At 35.7% G+C, this 17,620-nt stretch overlaps 1 protein-coding gene across 1 annotated transcript; it reads right to left on the bottom strand.

Annotated features, from left to right (window-relative positions):
• Positions 1 to 243: 243 nt before the first annotated feature.
• Positions 244 to 5,551, bottom strand: LOC107644535 (Raffinose synthase family protein). The gene is made up of 5 exons (XM_016348415.3): positions 4,608 to 5,551; positions 3,442 to 3,935; positions 2,471 to 2,648; positions 1,707 to 2,074; positions 244 to 1,047 (listed from the first exon to the last, which is right to left on the bottom strand). The coding sequence occupies exons 1-5, from the start codon at positions 5,350 to 5,352 to the stop codon at positions 472 to 474; spliced, it is 2,361 nt and encodes a 786-aa protein (XP_016203901.3). The 5' UTR covers positions 5,353 to 5,551; the 3' UTR covers positions 244 to 471.
• Positions 5,552 to 17,620: the final 12,069 nt, after the last annotated feature.

Raw genomic sequence — 17,620 nt, 5'->3', positions numbered from 1 at the left:
GCAAAGATTTTGGTATCATGCAATTTTGATCAGTTGTCTAACCCCTTAGTATAGGTACATACATTGCATAGTTGGTTATATTAGATTCAGACTCGGATGCAATTGTCTTCGTGGAAAGTTGATGGTTGAGAACCTTAAACGATTTGATATATTTGACAAAATTTTCATAAAACGATTTTTCAACAATCAAAATAACAGTTCGTGAGTTTCCACCATTGAATTGAACATATATATGAATGAAATTTATGGGATAAAAGAACAAACTTGCATTCATATAATGACAATAATATTTAGTTCAAATAATCCCTCTGCTTTGAGGATAAGTCTAGAAATCAAATCATCACACACCTAAACAAAGGGATATATAAAAGAAGCTCCCTTTAGCATGATCATTCTCTATGAACAATAGTTTTTGTGAAAAAGAAAAGTAGAACCGTAAAAGAAATATGATAGTCATTCCCTAATGATGGCTTAATATGTATACTGAACGATGGACGATTTTGATGAACTTGGCCATGGCACTTGAACTACAACCATTCCCTCTTCATACTCAAAATCGACATCTTTGCCATCAATCTTACAAGCTCTAGGACTCTCTGAGGAAAAGACCCTCATCTCCCCAGCTCCTCTAACACCAACCTCAACAAGATTCTTCTCCTCATCAAACTCCAATGTTTGAATTGCTCCACTGTTGTTCAACATGTTCACCAGACCAATAGGAGCAAAATTCACAACCTTGTTGCTGCCACCGCAGTTCAAGGATCTAACTGGTGACACGGTTACAAGCTCAAAGTTGAATGGCTCCAATGAGATTTCATGATACTCATTTGGTGATGAGAGGACTAACTTCTTGGCTTGGCTGAAGTACATTGCAAAAGTTTGAACATTTTCAACGGGGATCGGGTTGTTGCCACTATTCCATTCAATGTCTTTGATGTTGGCTTTTGTTGATACCAAATGAGAAAACTCCAAAGCACATTTGGTTGTTCTTGTTTCACGGAACCACCCTCCACCTTGGCAGTTAAATGCTCCAAGAACTCCAGTGTACTAGATATACCAAAATGCATAAAAATCATGTTAGTTTCTAGTTCTTGCAAATATGTGTGTTATGATCATTTAGTTTGTTGATAAATCTTTATCTTGAAATATCAACTATTGCATTAAAAATGTAAACTAAGTTGAAGACAATGATAACTTACTAAGCAATTTGTTGGGTGATTAAGTACAGAATAAAGTTGTTCATTCTTTTACCTCTAAGAGTAACTCATCTAATTTGTTTCAATAGTATTTGAATGTTAATGAAGATTCTTATCATTTATCAAACAATGTCATTACTCATTATAAAAGCATACAAAGCCATATACTACTATGTTTGGAACTCAGACTAATTCAGGCCCTATTAACCTTTGTATTAAAGTAGGGGTGAGTCATTACTCAATTTGTTTGTTTCCTTAAGTAAAATCCTAAATGACCCACGTTTCATGCCTACATATAATTATTGTTACGGTAATGTTAAGGAGACAACAAAAACAGCTCAAATTTGCCTTATTTAGCATTTATTAATTGTAGCAACAATTACTAAATGTTAAATAAAACAAGTTTTGACTGTTTTGGCTGATTTTTTATTGTCTCCCAAACATTATTGTTCTTATTGTTATATGATTGCCAGTGATTAATTCAGTTATAGGAAAAGGTATCTAACTCACCTTATTGAGGTTCCATATTTTGAGCATAGTTTTGCCATCATGGAGTGGGTCAGAAAAGAGACAGTCCCTAGTTGGGAGAGCATAGTGTTGACACCTTAGGATGGAGCCATCTGGCAAGACCAATTTCCTGAGGAGTTCAAAGTTGTGGTTGCCAACAGTGTCACTAATGTAAATAGGACCACCAGAAATGGCTCTTGAGGCTGCATGGAAAGCAGCACAAGGGTGTGTAGATTGGAACATGTCCCAATCTGGGTGGATGAAGTTCCCCATCCACATGCTGTTGTATGCACAATGCACCATGTGACAACCTTGTAGCCAAAATGTACCATTTGGATCACCATATGGGTCAGTGCACCAGAAATCATCACCTGTTTATCAAATTCATAGAAATTCACATAAAAAAAAAAAAACTTGCATTCTTATCATTGTGTATTCTTAAAAAATTTACTAAATACATCTTTATATCTCCTATTTTGTCATTTTTTAGTATAGCATATCACTAAATGATTACTACTTATTGTATAAATTGATGTAAATGATAATGTATCAAAATATTGATATTGAGAGATGAAAAGACGAGAGGGATTAATTCATAGTGATTATTCACATGAAAATGTGTCTAAATAAAGATGATAGTTAGGAATTGATAAAATGTTTTGACATAGTTGACTAACTTATTTAACGATTTTCAAGTATATTTTTACATGAAGATATTTTCGTGTCAATATTCATCTTAATTAGTTGTCAAGGTACACAGTACATACCAACGCGACCAAGGGAAATGGCTTCAGTTCCTAACAACATGAAATCATTGCAATGCTCCATGCTGGCAATGACACCATTTCCTTTGAAGTGTTTTCTGACTGAAGCAGTGAGAGCTTTATAATATGCCTTTGCCAAATCTACACGACCCCCGTATTTCTCACACACCATCTCCAGCAACTGTTTAGCCCAAGTCAAAATCATATACTTTGTTAGATAAAATAAAACTACGATACTTACCCAAAAAAATAAATAAATAAATAAAACTACGATTTCCCCTACCATTTCATTTTTTTTTTTTTGCGAAAATAAAGAAAAGGACAAAGGAATCAGATAATATTAGCGTGTAGATTACGATAAAAATAGATTACTTGCCGACCAAAAAGATAAGAGTCAAACTAAACTGAACAGCGATTGTTGGGAGTTAATAGAACAAGATCAGATTCAGATGGGCCCTTCAATATCCTTGGTTGTAAGGAGTACTATCCCCTCAAAATATCGTTTAAAAAAATAAAAAAAAAGAAAACCAACGCATTTAGCGTTTTAGTGTTGCTATTTGCTAACACTGAACAATTATGTTGAAACTTTAAAAATCGAATAAAAAAGGTTTATTAAACCAAAAGACACGATCATCATTCTAAAGTGAAAAATATAAGAACAACAAAATATTTTGTCCTGAAAATATATGCTTTCTAATTGTAATGTCTAATAAAACAATATCTTTCATTGTTGTCGAGTTTCTTTTAGAAACGAGTTTGGAATGGAAATACGTCAAAACGATGCAATTTTTTTTTCTTTTGAGACATCAAAACTAAAAAAAATAAATAAATCATATTTTCAAGAATTATAAAAAATGATATTTAGCAAACACTCTAATTCATCGATATAATTTCATAAAAATTATTTGTTATTTAAACTTTTTTCTTTTTTCCTTTGAAAAAAAAATAAGTGGTTGGAGCTAAAAGAAACTTACATGGATGACATCAACTTTGACCCCATCAATGCCAGCATTTTCCAAATGAGAGTGAATCCCTTCGTACATTTCATCCACCAAATGTGGTGGTACCAACCCCACACCATTATTGACAATCTTATCTACGGCCAAGTCCTCCATAGTAGTCTCCAGCCCCGGGGACAGCTTCGGCCGCTCCACGGTGGATTCCGGCATCCCCGGAACCTGAGGTCTTATCCCACCCCAATAACCACATAGGGCATGCCACACATACACATATTCCACAGTCTCAAACCCTTTCTTTAGGTCCTTCACAAAGGCACCTAAACCTTTCTTGTCACCTGAGCTACTTACATAGTCCCTAAACTTGTAGTTCTCTTCATATTTGATGAGCCTGCATGGCATTTGTTCTCCGGCCACCGTCTGGTTCATCCCCTCCTTAGTAATCGGGTCTGAATCGTGGGTGATTGATTGCCACCCGTCGTCGATCAGAACAAGCCCGGGTGGACAACCACCTGCGTAACATTTTATTGTTTAATTACATAAGATACAAAGTGATTAAGTCTTAATTCTTAGATATTCTCTATCAAATAAGGAGTAAATTTAATTTCGATATACTGTATGTAAAATAATTTTATACTTATATCCAATTATATGATATTACAAAATAAAAATAATTATTTTTTATATTGACTGATAAATAATCATCTAAAAAAATGCATATAATTGCACTGTTTGTGCATTAAAATTAAACTCTTATAAAAAGAAAAAAAATATATCTTAAACAAGTTGCTTATGCTTCATATATATTTTTAGAGAAATTATTTATTTTCTAAAATCATCTTACTAACTCTTAAATAAAGGAAATATTGCTAATATGGTTATTTATGTATACAATTATTTACCATGGTCTAGAAAACTCGTGTAATTTCCTTTCTTTATTTTCACTTTACGCCAAAAAAGAAATTATCATAACTTTCTAAAGTGATTTACTGATTTATACATGAAAAGAAAGGAGTAGTTCATCAAAGAAATCTCATGATTTATTGCACAACATTAAATCCAAAAATAAAAAACAAAAGTAACAAAAGAAAAATCAAAGATCAACACCAAATAACAGAATAAAAATCCACAAAATTGAGTATACTGGAATTAAGAAATTTATTAGTAAGATTATCGTTAATTACCTTCAACGAGAGCCTTAACACCTTCCCAAACACCCTGAGGGTGCACCGTAAGGTAGAATGCATCCCAGGTGCACCACCCGAACTTGTCAACTATCCCCGGCGGAGTCTTCTCCTCCAACAGATTAAAAGTTCCAAGGTGAGACCTAACAACCTTCATGGCTTCCTTAACCAGCTTGAATGGGTCGTTGCCCGCGTGCACGTAGACGACACTGTCGTACGAGGATCCGGTTACCTTTGAGGAACCGCTCTCGACGCACACGTCCACGTTGTCGTCTTGTCCCGCTTGCAACGACGCGCGGAACGACCCTTCGATAATTGGAAGGAAAAGGACGTAGGGACGACGACAAGTGTCCTCGTTCCATTCGTCCAGCATTAAAAACTGTGTTTCCGTTTCAAGGTCTCGGCCGTTGGAACCGACCCAGAGTGTTGTCCACCACACCTTGAACCTGAAAATGCTCATGAATTTTGTGTTTTTTAGTTTTCCGAGGGATGTCACGTGGTGGCTTCTCGGCTCGTTGGCTGTAAAGCCGAGGAAGCAGCCTTGGGTGGTGGTAGTGGCGGCAGCAACGGAGGCGGGAGTAAGAGTGATGTTTTTTGGGACATCGGAGAGGATGACGTGGCCGTTGACTAATAGGTTTGACTCATCTATAGTGAATGGTGATGAAGTGTAGTGGGAACCGTTTTGGTGATCGGCGGATGATTCATTCAAGTTTGGAGCCATTGGGGTGAATTTGTTTTTGGACATGATTTTTTTTAAGAAAATTAGGTATAAGAATGAAAAAATTGGGTTGATGGGTATTTATAGAGGAAGAATTAAAAAAGAATAGAATCAATGTAATTATATGAGGATCTGAAGAGATTATGTTAGTGATATTTGCAAAGAAGGGAATGAATATGTTGTGTTGATTTGAGTTGTGTTAATTTGTTTGTAGTGGGAATAATGAAGTGAATAAAGAAGGCAAGTGCGATATTTATAGTATGTCCGCCGGTGAAGAAGTGGGACCTCTAAAACGAAGGTGAAGGTGAAGGTGAATGTTTAAACTTTTGTTTATTTATTTATTTTCCTTTTATAATTGGTGTATGTGTTGTAAAATAAATAATTAACAAGAATAAATATAAAATAAGAAAGTGTAAATAAAAATTCTAGTATTAATATAATTAGCTCAATAAAGATGATTCATATATATTTACTTAATATTATATGATGAATGTGTATATATATAAAGTGAGAGAGATATATATATTAATGTGAGAGATAGTAATATTGCTTAGTAAAAGAAGAGGGCGAATTATTATTGTTTGCTTGTGTATTATGACTCAAATATGTACTCTTATTTATACATGTACGGGGGATTTATTTTCAACATTCATTCTTTCTTGAGAATGGACATTCACGTTGATCCTTATCACAACACTCCCTCTTGGATGTCCATTTAAGATTATGCCTCATTAAAACCTTATTAAAGAAAAACTCAGTGGGAAAACTTTAGTGAAGGAAAAAGAGTACAATATCATTTGTGATGGAGACTGCCTCATTAAAAACCTTGTCAAGAAAAACCCAATAGGAAAAAAACCTGACCAAGGAAAAAAGAGTACAGTCTCCCCCCTCTTGTCAACATCATTTAATGTCTCGAAATCGGCGCATCCCAATCTCATGTGCCAATCTTTCAAAGGAGGATTTTGGGAGTGACTTTGTGAATAAATTTGCAAGATTGTCACTTAAGCGGATCTGTTGGACATCAATTGTCCTTTGATTTTGAAGATCATGAGTGAAGAAGAATTTGGGAGAAATATGCTTTGTTCTATCACCTTTGATGTATCCGCCTTTAAGTTGAGCAATGCATGATGTATTATCTTCAAACAGGACAGTTGGAGCTATCTTATGATCAATTAGTCCACATGATGACAGGATATATTGGATCAAGCTCCTGAGCCAAAAACACTTGCGACTTGCTTCATGTATCGCTAGTATTTCAGCATGATTAGAGGAGGTTGCTACTATCGTCTATTTCGTGGACATCCATGATATAGTTGTACCACTATATGTGAACAGATATCCTGTTTGAGATCTCTCTTTATGTGGATCAGACAAGTATCCAGCATCTGTATAGCCAACTAGTTGTAACTTGGATTCATAAGGATAAAACAATCCCATATCAACCGTTCCCTGAAGATATCGAAAGATTTGCTTGATTCCACTCCAATGTCTTCTGGTTGGAGAAGAACTATATCTTGCTAGTAAATTCATAACAAATGATATATCGGGTCTTGTATTATTAGCAAGATACATTAGCGCTCCAATGGCACTAAGATATAGTACTTCAGGACTAAGGATATCTTCATTTTCTTCTTTAGGACAGAATTGATCTTTTTTCACATCCAAAGATCTTACGATCAGTGGGGTACTCAAGGGATGTGATTTATCCATATAAAATATTTTCATTATCTTCTCTGTGTATATTGTTCGATCTGCAGGCCGAGACAAAATTTAGTGCTTCTAAGGTCTTTCATCTCAAACTCTTCTTTTAGAGTTTTTTATAATTGTTGGAATCTCTTCAAGAGTTCCAATGATATTTAAATCATCAGTGTACACAATAATTATAATGAATCTAGATGCAGATTTATTTATGAAAACACATGGACATATATCATCATTCTTGAATCCATTTTTGGCCAGATACTCAGTAAGACGATTATACCACATTCGTCCAAATTGCTTCAAACCATATAAAGATCTTTGCAATTTGACTGAGTATAACCCTTGCGAATATTCATTGGATGGTTTAGATATCTTTAGTCCTTCAGGGACTTTCATATAGATATCCCGATCTAATGAGCCGTATAAATAGGCTGTTACCACATCCATTAAATGCATATGCAGTTTATGATATGCAGATAAACTGACAAAATAACGCAATGTTATCGCATCCACTATAGGGGAATACGTTTCTTCATAATCTATACCGGGCCTTTGTGAAAAATCTTGTGCCACAAGTCGGGCTTTGTAGCGCACAACTTCATTTTTCTCATTTCATTTTCTCACAAATACCTACCTGTATCCAACAGGTTTTACATCTTTTGATGTACGGACTACAGGTCCAAAGACTTCACGTTTTGCAAGTGAGTCTAATTCAACCTTCATGGCTTCTTTCCATTTTGGCCAATCATTCCTTTGTCGACATTCTTGGACTGATCTTAGCTCAAGATCCTTACTTTCATGCATGATATTTAATGCCACATTATATGCAAATAATTCATTGACAATTGTCTTATTTCGGTCCTATTTCTCTCCTGTAAAGACATAATTTATCGAGATCTCGTTATTTTCACAATTTTCAGGTACCTGAACGTCTTCTGGTATTAAAACTATATCAGAATTTTGGAAAACTGCCGCTGTCTCTACTATGTCTTTTTCAACAGGAATAGTATTTACCTCTTTTCTCTTTCGAGGATTTTTGTCTTTGGAACCGACAGGCTTGCCACGCTTCTGGCGTGAATTTGCTTCAGTGGCTATTTGTCCGACCGGGACCTCAATTCGAATTGGGGCATTTTCCACTGGTATATAAGATTTGGTTATTCTCTTTGTATCAGAAAATGCATCAGGCAATTCATTTGCTATTCTTTACAAATGTATAATCTTTTGAACTTCTAGTTCACATTGCCCTGATCGAGAATCTAAATGCATCAAGGATAATGCTTCTAATTAAGTTCTTTTTCAGGAAGCTTATTCTCTCCCCCTAATGTTGAAAATTTTGATTCATCAAAATGAAAATCTGCAAACCAGAATTTAAATACATCTCCAGTTTGTATCTCAAGATACCTCACTATAGAGGGAGAATCATATCCAACATATATCCCCAATTTTCTTTGGGGTCCCATTTTGGTGCGATTAGGTGGTGCAATGGGAACATATATCGCACACCCAAATATTCTTAAATGGGAAGTAAATTCACCAGAATTATCAAGACAAATTGCTTTAATTGGATTTTCTAGAAATTGTGCTTTTAATCGAATAATTTGAGCCAGTAGTCTTGCAAACGCCAGGTTACGAGAAGACAATAAGCACACATATGACCATCTAGAAGATGTGTCTATCAGGACCATAAAACATCTAAAAGATCCACATGGTGGATGAATAGGTCCACATATATCATCTTGAATCCTTTCTAGGAATTCAGGGGACTCAAATCCAATCTTTACTGGTGATGGCCTTAAAATTAACTTCCCTTGAGAACACGCAGCACAACAAAATTACTAGATTTAAGAATCTTCTGGTTTTTTAGTGAATGTCCATGGGAGTTTTCAATAATTTTCCGCATCATGGTTGTTCCCGGATGACCCAATCGGTCGTGCTAAGTTATGAATTTATTTGGACTAGTAAACTTTTGGTTTACAGTGGCATGTGATTCAATTGCACTAATCTTGGTATAACATAACCCAGATGAAAGTGAGGGCAACTTTACTAATATAACCTTTTTATTTGAATCATGAGTTGTGATACATAAGTACTCATGACTTCCCTCATTCATAGTCTCAATATGATATCCATTTCGGCGAAATACTTTAAAGCTCAACAAGTTTCTTAGAAACTTGGTAGATAATAGTGCATTATTCATTATGAATTTTGTTCCTCCGGGAAACAAAATTATAGCTCTTCCGGAGCCTTCAATCACATTGCCTGAGCCAATAATAGTATTAACATATTCTTCTTTTGGCACTAGATGGGTAAAATATATATCACTTTTGAGAATAGTGTGCGAACTTGCACTATCCGCAAGGCATACATCTTCATTATATATCATTGCCATTTTCTTCAAAGACAAATAATAATAAAATGAGTAGTATGCACAATTAAATTGAATACTTGATCGGAATTATTTTTCTAAGAAATACTGTACATAAAAATAATGTCATATACTAAAATTTTATTTTAAAACATGACACATTTAATGATTTCAAAATTCATAAACATTAATATTTCATTATTTATATACATCGTATTTGAAACTTAAATACATAGAAAATAAAACTTAACAATAAGTTCTTTATATTATTTATTTACATGAATAGTTAACAATCTCACACATTAAACTATTCCATCATTGATCAAATGACCAATATTTCCTTCAGGATCCTCAAAGAAATCAGATACATCATAATGAGTGGTGAAATTTTCAGCATCATTTGAAACAAAATTCGACTCTTTTTCCTTGTTGTCCTTTTTCAAAGATGTTTGATAAAGATCGACTAGGTGCCTTGGGGTACGACAGGTACGTGACCAATGGCCCTTTCCACCACAACGGAAACACTTATCCTCTGTTGATTTATTTTGCCCAATATTTCTTTCTTTATCCCACTTCTGGTGAGATCCTCTCTTTTGAACATAATTCCTGTTCCTTCCATAATTTTTCTTATTATTAAAACCTTGCCATCTACCTCTTCTGGGGTAATTTGCCGTATTTACTTCAGGAAATGGGGGCATGGGGCAGCGCCAGCTGGGCGCGCTTCGTGATTCTTTAAGAGCAACTCATTATTGCGTTAAGCAACAAGAAGGCAAGAAATTAACTCAGAATATTTTTTAAACCCTTTTTCTCAATACTACTGCTGCAGGAGCACATTCGAAGCATGGAAGGTCGAGAAAGTTTTTTCTAACATATCATTATCAGATATCTTTTCTCCACATAATTTCATTCATGAGGTGATTCGAAACATTGCAGAATTATATTCATTTATAGACTTAAAATCCTGTAGACACAAGTGCGTCTATTCATATCGGGCTTGAGGAAGTATCACCGTTTTTTTATGATTGTACCTTTCTTCAAGGTCTTTCCAAAGATCTGCAGGATCTTTTAATGTGAGATATTCATTTTTCAATCCTTCGTCAAGATGACGACGAAGAAAAATCATGGCTTTGGCTTTATAACTAGGAGTTATAACTAGGAGCATTTGAAGAAAAGTTAAAAACAAAAGCGTTAAAACAGAAAAGCGCATCACTCGCGGCAACGTAAGCGGTAAAAGAAATGAGATAAGAGAAAGCTAACATGGATATGTACTAAAGAGTTCCAAAATACAAATATCAAAGCTCGAGACTCGGCTCGCGAAGACTAACCGGCCAGAGCACATAAGTATGTATATACATATATATAAGAGAACCCAAAACAAACCCAAAATACAAAGTTATAGAACCTGTTTCTCCAAAATAACCTCTAAGAGGAAGCTAATACAACATATATATAAGCAGTGGAGATAATAAGTATCTAATTATATACATAGTCAAAGTAAAGCCCCAAAAGCACAGGGATCTTCGCTAATTAGAAGCCTCCAGCATGCCTCAACGAGGTGCCTCACGTCCTGCATCTGAAAACCATAAAATATGTATGGGGTCAGAACCAGAGATTCTCAGCATGGTAACAGTGCTCACATATCTAACATATAATATCCCAAGAAAGTCGAAGGCAATCCTAGAACTTACGACGTATAATTAAATCTTATAAACATAACTAAAACATAAAGCGAAATAGGCAACTCGCTAAAGATCTTCATAGTTATCTAAAACTCCCCAATCCAACTCCTATGAACCTCCCAACCGCCACTAGAATCAAGTGTTGCAAACACAAGTAATACATGCAAGGAAATCACGTTTAGGATTCAAATACAACAGATAATCAGGTAGTAAATAGTTTATGCAAGCAGTTAGGCATTCCAAATAAAACACGCCAAACAAACACGTAAATGCATATGATGCATGCCTGTCCTATTGGCTGATGAGTCTCATCTGTCGGTTATAAAGCCAACCTGACAAGTCCTGGTAGCTAACCATTGGACAGTCCCTCTGTCGTGCATCCCCAACTCGAGTAATTCTCAAACATAAACATATAACACCCATACTGGTGTTTATCCACGGGGGCGAGCTCATCCGAAACTTTCACATTGTCCAGCCACACTTACGACATAGGGTCAACAGAGTATCGAGTCTCAACCTAGAGCACATGGTAGCTAGCCACTACTTTCACCTAGGAAAACTCGTATCTCAGATATTTGGAAGTGCAACAATCACATTATCAAATCAATAATCATAATTTCATACTCATCAGCCATAACTCAATATCAATACAGCCATCCGACTCATAATATAATTCACAATCAGCCATAACTCATTATCATATACAGTCATTCAGCTCATAACATAACAGTACTTCCACCATCACCATCATTAATCTCATATAATTGTTATCAAACATGATTTATCATCGACTCATTTCTTTCTTCATCAATAAGTTACCTTCCTCACAGTCCTTACTATACCTCACTACCCAAATACCACCTACCAAGCTTTAAACAAGAGAAAATAGGGTTTTGAAAGCTGGAGGAATGTCTTAGGAATCAAAAGTTTAAGTTTAGAAAAACAGGGGATCGCGTACGCAACCCCTGCTCGCGTATGTGAGAAATGCCGCCAGTAATGCATGCTCGCATCGCATGTTCCCTTTCATGTACGTGACCTTTAAAAACTTGACCTCTCGCGTACGCGAGCTCCTCAACCCGTGATTACTGCTCGCGTTGCACACTATGTAGTCGCGTACGTAGCCAAGAAAATGACCTATTCGTGTACGTGACTCACAACACGCGTTCGCGAGTTCTTGAGGCAGCAACAATTGGTTACGTAGCGCGTGTATCTTGCATACGCGGGCTTAGCAGAATCCCAAAAAGCTGCTAAGTCCTAAAATCTCAATTTTGCACACCGAACTTTGATCGCACATAACTTTCTTGTTTTAAAACATTTTTCCTTCGTTCTTCAAACGGTGTAAACATCTCGGACCAAGTTTTCTTTCTAGACAAATTCGATACAAATCAGAGGTCCAAAGATGAAGTTATGCTCCGCCAAAGTTGTTCAGAATCATGGTTTTCATAAAACTTTGCAACCCTCCAAATTCGAAACATACTCATTCCAAACCCCTTTAAAACCAATCAAAACCTCACCAATTCAGCATCAACCATATTCCAACTTCCTCATTTAATCCACATCATATCAATTCTCTATTTTTATCAATCTTAACTCAATAATCCAAGTTCAACAATTCACAATATACGTTATCAATTACTTGTGATAATTTTCATATCAACTTTAACAAAATCCCAACCTCATCAACAATTGTGCATACCAAAACTATGTCACCTACAATTTTACATGCTTTACCAACAAGTATAGCATCAACCACAACCATTCAAAACCATTAACCACATAATCAACACAGTCCATATCATCCAATCAACTACATCAACAATTCAATTCCTATCTTAGGGTCACTAGTCTACGTTTTCACAATACATTATATTCTAGATACAAGAAACCGAAACCATACCTTGGCCGATTCCCCGACATAACCCGGAACACTTCCAATTCACTTCTCCTCAAGCTTTTAAAGCCTCAACACCTCACCAACAGATTTTTCAGCATACCATTTCCACTTCCAAAGTCTCAATCAACCTCCAATACACACACATATATATATATACACTACCTAATCCACAATATCACATTCAAATATAACAACTTAATATCCATACACAATAGATCAAGAATTCCACAAGTGTTGAGAATTTTTACCGTACCCATGGACCAAAGAGGCAATACTAAGCATTTCTCTAAAACTAATTGGATCCTATAACATCAAAGAACTAAAAATCTCAACACCTTTACCCAATAATTTCGAAAATTAAGGGCTGATAAATTGGAAAGAATTTGTGGCTTACCTCTTGAATAATGTTGTGAGCTTTATAAAGCTCGACACTGCGGTCACGTGGCCGCAAACGGTGCAGCGATCGGAGCTCGAAGCAAAAAGTTATGTTGGATTGAAGTTACACCAAGGGTTAGGTTATTTTCTCAAGTTCTCCCCTCCATGAACATGCTTCAGCGTGTTTTGCTGAAGGACGGAGGAAAGAGGGCTGCCTTAAGTGTGTTTGGCTGAGTTGGGTTGGGCCTTGGGCCCAATACGGGCTCAGTTTGTCCGGTTCGGTCCAATCTTGGGCTGGAATCTTTAAAATTAGTGTCAAAATTCTCGTTTTAATTAGCTCTATCATATTAAACTATAAAATTTAATTTTCTAATTTTTTAGAATAAATATTAATTTATGAGTTAATTATTTATTAATTAACCAGATTTTACATGGAAGACTCTGTGATCTTTTGTCTTATGTCCATATTTCTAGTCTTAATTTAACTATTGTAGACATTTGGGTGAATGGAAGTTGGAACATAGACATCCTTGATACACCTATACCCAAAGAAGTAAGGGAGATTATCATATCCTTTAATCTTTCTTGGTCCAACAATAATCACTCTGGCTGGTTTTAGAGAGGAAACTCGTTCAGGAGCTATTCAGCGAAAGGCAGGGGGGTTATCAGTGGCTTATATCTCAGAGATGTCAAGAGAATGAACACTCTAATTGGCTTTGGTTATGGCACAATAATATTCCATAAAAGGTAAAGTTATTAATTTAGTTAGGGGCTCTAGAGGCGCTTCCAACAACGTCCTTTTGGCATTAACGAGGTATAAAAGATAGCGAGCTTTCTCCCAAGTGTGGAGAAGAGACAGAATCCGTTATTCACTGTCTACTTTATTGTCACAAAGATAGAGAAATTTGGAGCTGACTCATGCTCTCCATTCCTCCAGAAATTACTAATTTCAAATCCTAGGTGTAGAAGTCACTGAGAAAGGAGGAAAATGTCACTGTCACAGGCCTATGGTGGATATGGCAACATAGGAACCAAGATATCTTTTCAATCCCATTGAAGAATGGTGTATGGTAAAAGTTGTTCTCAATATTTGTCAGATGATTAACGACATGGAAGCAACGATCATGAGATCGCAGTACTTGAGGAATCAATTGTACCCCTATACGTGGTTGAAGCCGCCAGATGGTTAGGTCAAGGTGAACTGCGATGCCAATGTCTTTCTTGAGTGATAGTTAGATGGATTTAGTTGTGTTATCAGGAACCATTTGTGGATATAAGTTAGTGTCTCTACAGAAATTTTTGCAATTTGGAAGGGTCTTGTGTTGGCTTGGGAGTGTGGTGTAAAAAAGGTGATTTGCAAGACTGACTCCAAGGAAGCCTTTATTGTTTTTCAGTACCTATCAATTTCGTTTGATAAAGAAGATGATGATTTGGTGGGTAAAATTCAAGAGCTCATCAATAGAGAGTGGGAGAAGCAAATGAGCTTAGTCTACAGAGAAGCTAATGCAACTGCGGATGCCATGGCCAAAAGAGCAGCTCTCAGTAATATTCCTTACTCAGAATGGATTCAACATTGGCGAGAATTGCACGAGTATCTCCAGAATGAGAATATAGCTTAGAAAGGCTTTGTTTCCCTATTTTGGGGATTTTTTTGTTCTTTCTGCTCTTTTATTTGTCTAGACACAAAAAAAAAAAAAAACACACACACACACACACACACATCTCACAAAAACAACAAGAACAAAGAAACAATCTAGTAACGCAGTCTACCACATTTGTTGTCTTGTTCTGAAATATGACATCCTTTATGATGCGTGAGTATTATTAATGTCTTTTCTATATGATTTATATGATATTCTGTTGACTTTTTAGAGGATTTTAGTGAATTATATCTTAATGGATGCTACTTTGAGTTTTTGTGGCCTTTTGTGATTTCAAGTAGCATTCGAATGAAGATTTGATAAAAAATTCATGAAGAAGCAAAGGAGGACTCACGCGTATGTATCATGCATGCGTACGTATCACTGGCGCAACAAGGGACCTCATGCGTACGCATCTATTGCCCGCACACACGAATGCACGAGCTCAACAAGCCAATTCTTCTCAGGACAAGTGGCGCTAAACGCCACGATCCGGCGTTTAGTGTCGAGGACCTTGTATCGCGTGCAAGCTTGCTGGATGGGTGGCGCTAAACACCCCCAGCCCGACGTTTAGCGCCGATAGCAAGTAATGGTATGAGGGCCACGCGTGCAGCAAATTACACGGAAGGCTTTTTTATTTTATTTGAAATCAAAGAACAAAATAGAAAAGATTTGTTAGGTTTTAATTTAAGTTTTAAATTAACTAGGATTAAGACTATAAATAGGATAGAGATTCGCCCTCGCGATGGGATCTCTTCTTTTCCTCTTCCACTTCCGCAATTTTAATTTTTACACACTTTTAATCTCCTAGGGTTTTCTCTGCACCATGAGACATGAGTCACTAAACCCCCATTGTTAAGGTTAGAAACTCAGTTTATTTTGATAGATTAACAATTATTTTGTTCTTATACTCTTGATTAATGCATTGATTTATATTTAAGAAGTGGTTTCATTCTTCATCCTATGGATTAGTGTGTATTGAAAAATAACCTTAATCTAAATTGAATTCTTTTGAATCATGAAAAAGTTAAATCACTAGAATTAAAGCTTGAAACCCTCTTCTCACAACTCCTTAATTGTTTGGATTTAATATGATACGTGACATATAATTGGATTATTTTGGAGTTCTTAGGGATTATGTGGCTTATAAATCAGATTTTTGAACTTAACCTTCTAACACAATTGATTGATCAAGGAATTAACGGTTGGTTGGGATAGAGGAGATTGAATCGCCTAGGTATAGGAATTCAATCACCTAGGGTTTGCCATAAACTCAATCTTTTCATGATCAAGGTATTTGACATTGAATGTTAATCCGAAAATCTAAACATCTCTGAAGCCTTAATTCTCTTCTCATAGTATTCTCTCACATATTTACTGCTTGCTTTTCTTTATTCACTGTCTTTAATACTATTTGATATTCAAAACTCTCATTCCAACTTCTCTAACTAGAATAATTAATCAACTATTGCTTGTTCAATCTATTAATCCTCGTGGGATCGACACTCACTTACCGTGAGTTTATTACTTGGTACGACTTGGTGCACTTACCGGTAGTTGTGATTTGAAAAATCAGCATCATTTTCTATGTAGTCAGATATTCTATATAACATAAAAGAAACCAACTAATTATTTTTTACAAAGTTCTTTAACTCTCAAAGTATTTTTTATGGTACTTGGGATAGTCCAAGCATGTCCAATATCAGTAATTCATGCATACTTCACCTACCAAGAAAACTCACAAGTAACAAACAAGTATTGTGTAGTTTTAATTTTCTTGCTATATATAATGCATACGTTATCACTTTGTTCAATGATACCCAATCTACTTAGTCGGTCTTTAGTATTAACCCGACCTACTAGTACAAACCAAGTAAGCAACTCAACTCGAGGTGAGACAAGCCCTTTCTAAATTTTATTTGTAAATCTGTAGCTAAGAATATCATCTACCAAAGTCTCTTCCTGCAAGACGTGCACAAATGAGTTAGTAGAATAAATGCTTTTCTTGTCAAATTTTTACACCACTCTATCATATTCTTCTGCTATCAATCTCATAGATTGCAAGACATCAAGCAGTTGATTCAAGAATTTTGTCTCCCATTGGCGGGGTTCCCTCTTTCATTGAAAGTTTCAAACTCACTCTATCCCATCCCAAAACTCATAATTTCCAATTACAATTTTTTTTTATTTGAAATCAAGAAGAGTCTTGAAAAAAATCTTTTAAAATTTTCACTTGCAACTATGTATTCTCCCAAAATTTGATTAATTTACCATCCCGGCCCCTAACCTCCATAGCAAGTTCATCAATCATCTTCTCTCTTACATGTCATTCTCCTTTTTATTTTATTTTATTATTATTTTTTACTTTTTCAATGATTTTATGAAATTGTATGTGAGTAGTGTCATGCTAAAGAAGAGCTTAACAAAATGAAATGAATTCTCCTTACTCTAACAAGTAAACAAGTAACCAAAATGACTCGTGATAGCTCTCCTAGGGTTTCATCCCAAGAGGATGCCATGGTTCAAAGAAGTACGAAGAAAGTTAAAATGCGAGAAGAGGTTGATCCTAAACAATCGAGAATGAAGCATCTTCTGATCATGAACCTTCGAGGATCTCCTACAAAGAATCCCTGCTCACGCT

The sequence above is a fragment of the Arachis ipaensis genome, chromosome B5 (assembly GCF_059453495.1).
Source record: "Arachis ipaensis isolate K30076 ecotype BB chromosome B5, ASM5945349v1, whole genome shotgun sequence".
NCBI lineage: Eukaryota > Viridiplantae > Streptophyta > Magnoliopsida > Fabales > Fabaceae > Arachis > Arachis ipaensis.
The sequence above is the reverse complement of the archived record's forward strand: the minus strand, read 5'-3'. Positions and strand labels throughout refer to the sequence as shown.

Coding starts and splice junctions, on each gene's coding strand:
- LOC107644535 (XM_016348415.3), bottom strand. CDS start 5,352: ATGTCCAAAAACAAATTCACCCCAATGGCTCCAAACTTGAATGAATCA. Junction 2,649..3,441: donor TCAAAGTTGATGTCATCCAT/GTAAGTTTCTTT, acceptor TGGGCTAAACAG/TTGCTGGAGATGGTGTGTGA. Junction 1,048..1,706: donor AAATATGGAACCTCAATAAG/GTGAGTTAGATA, acceptor TGGTATATCTAG/TACACTGGAGTTCTTGGAGC.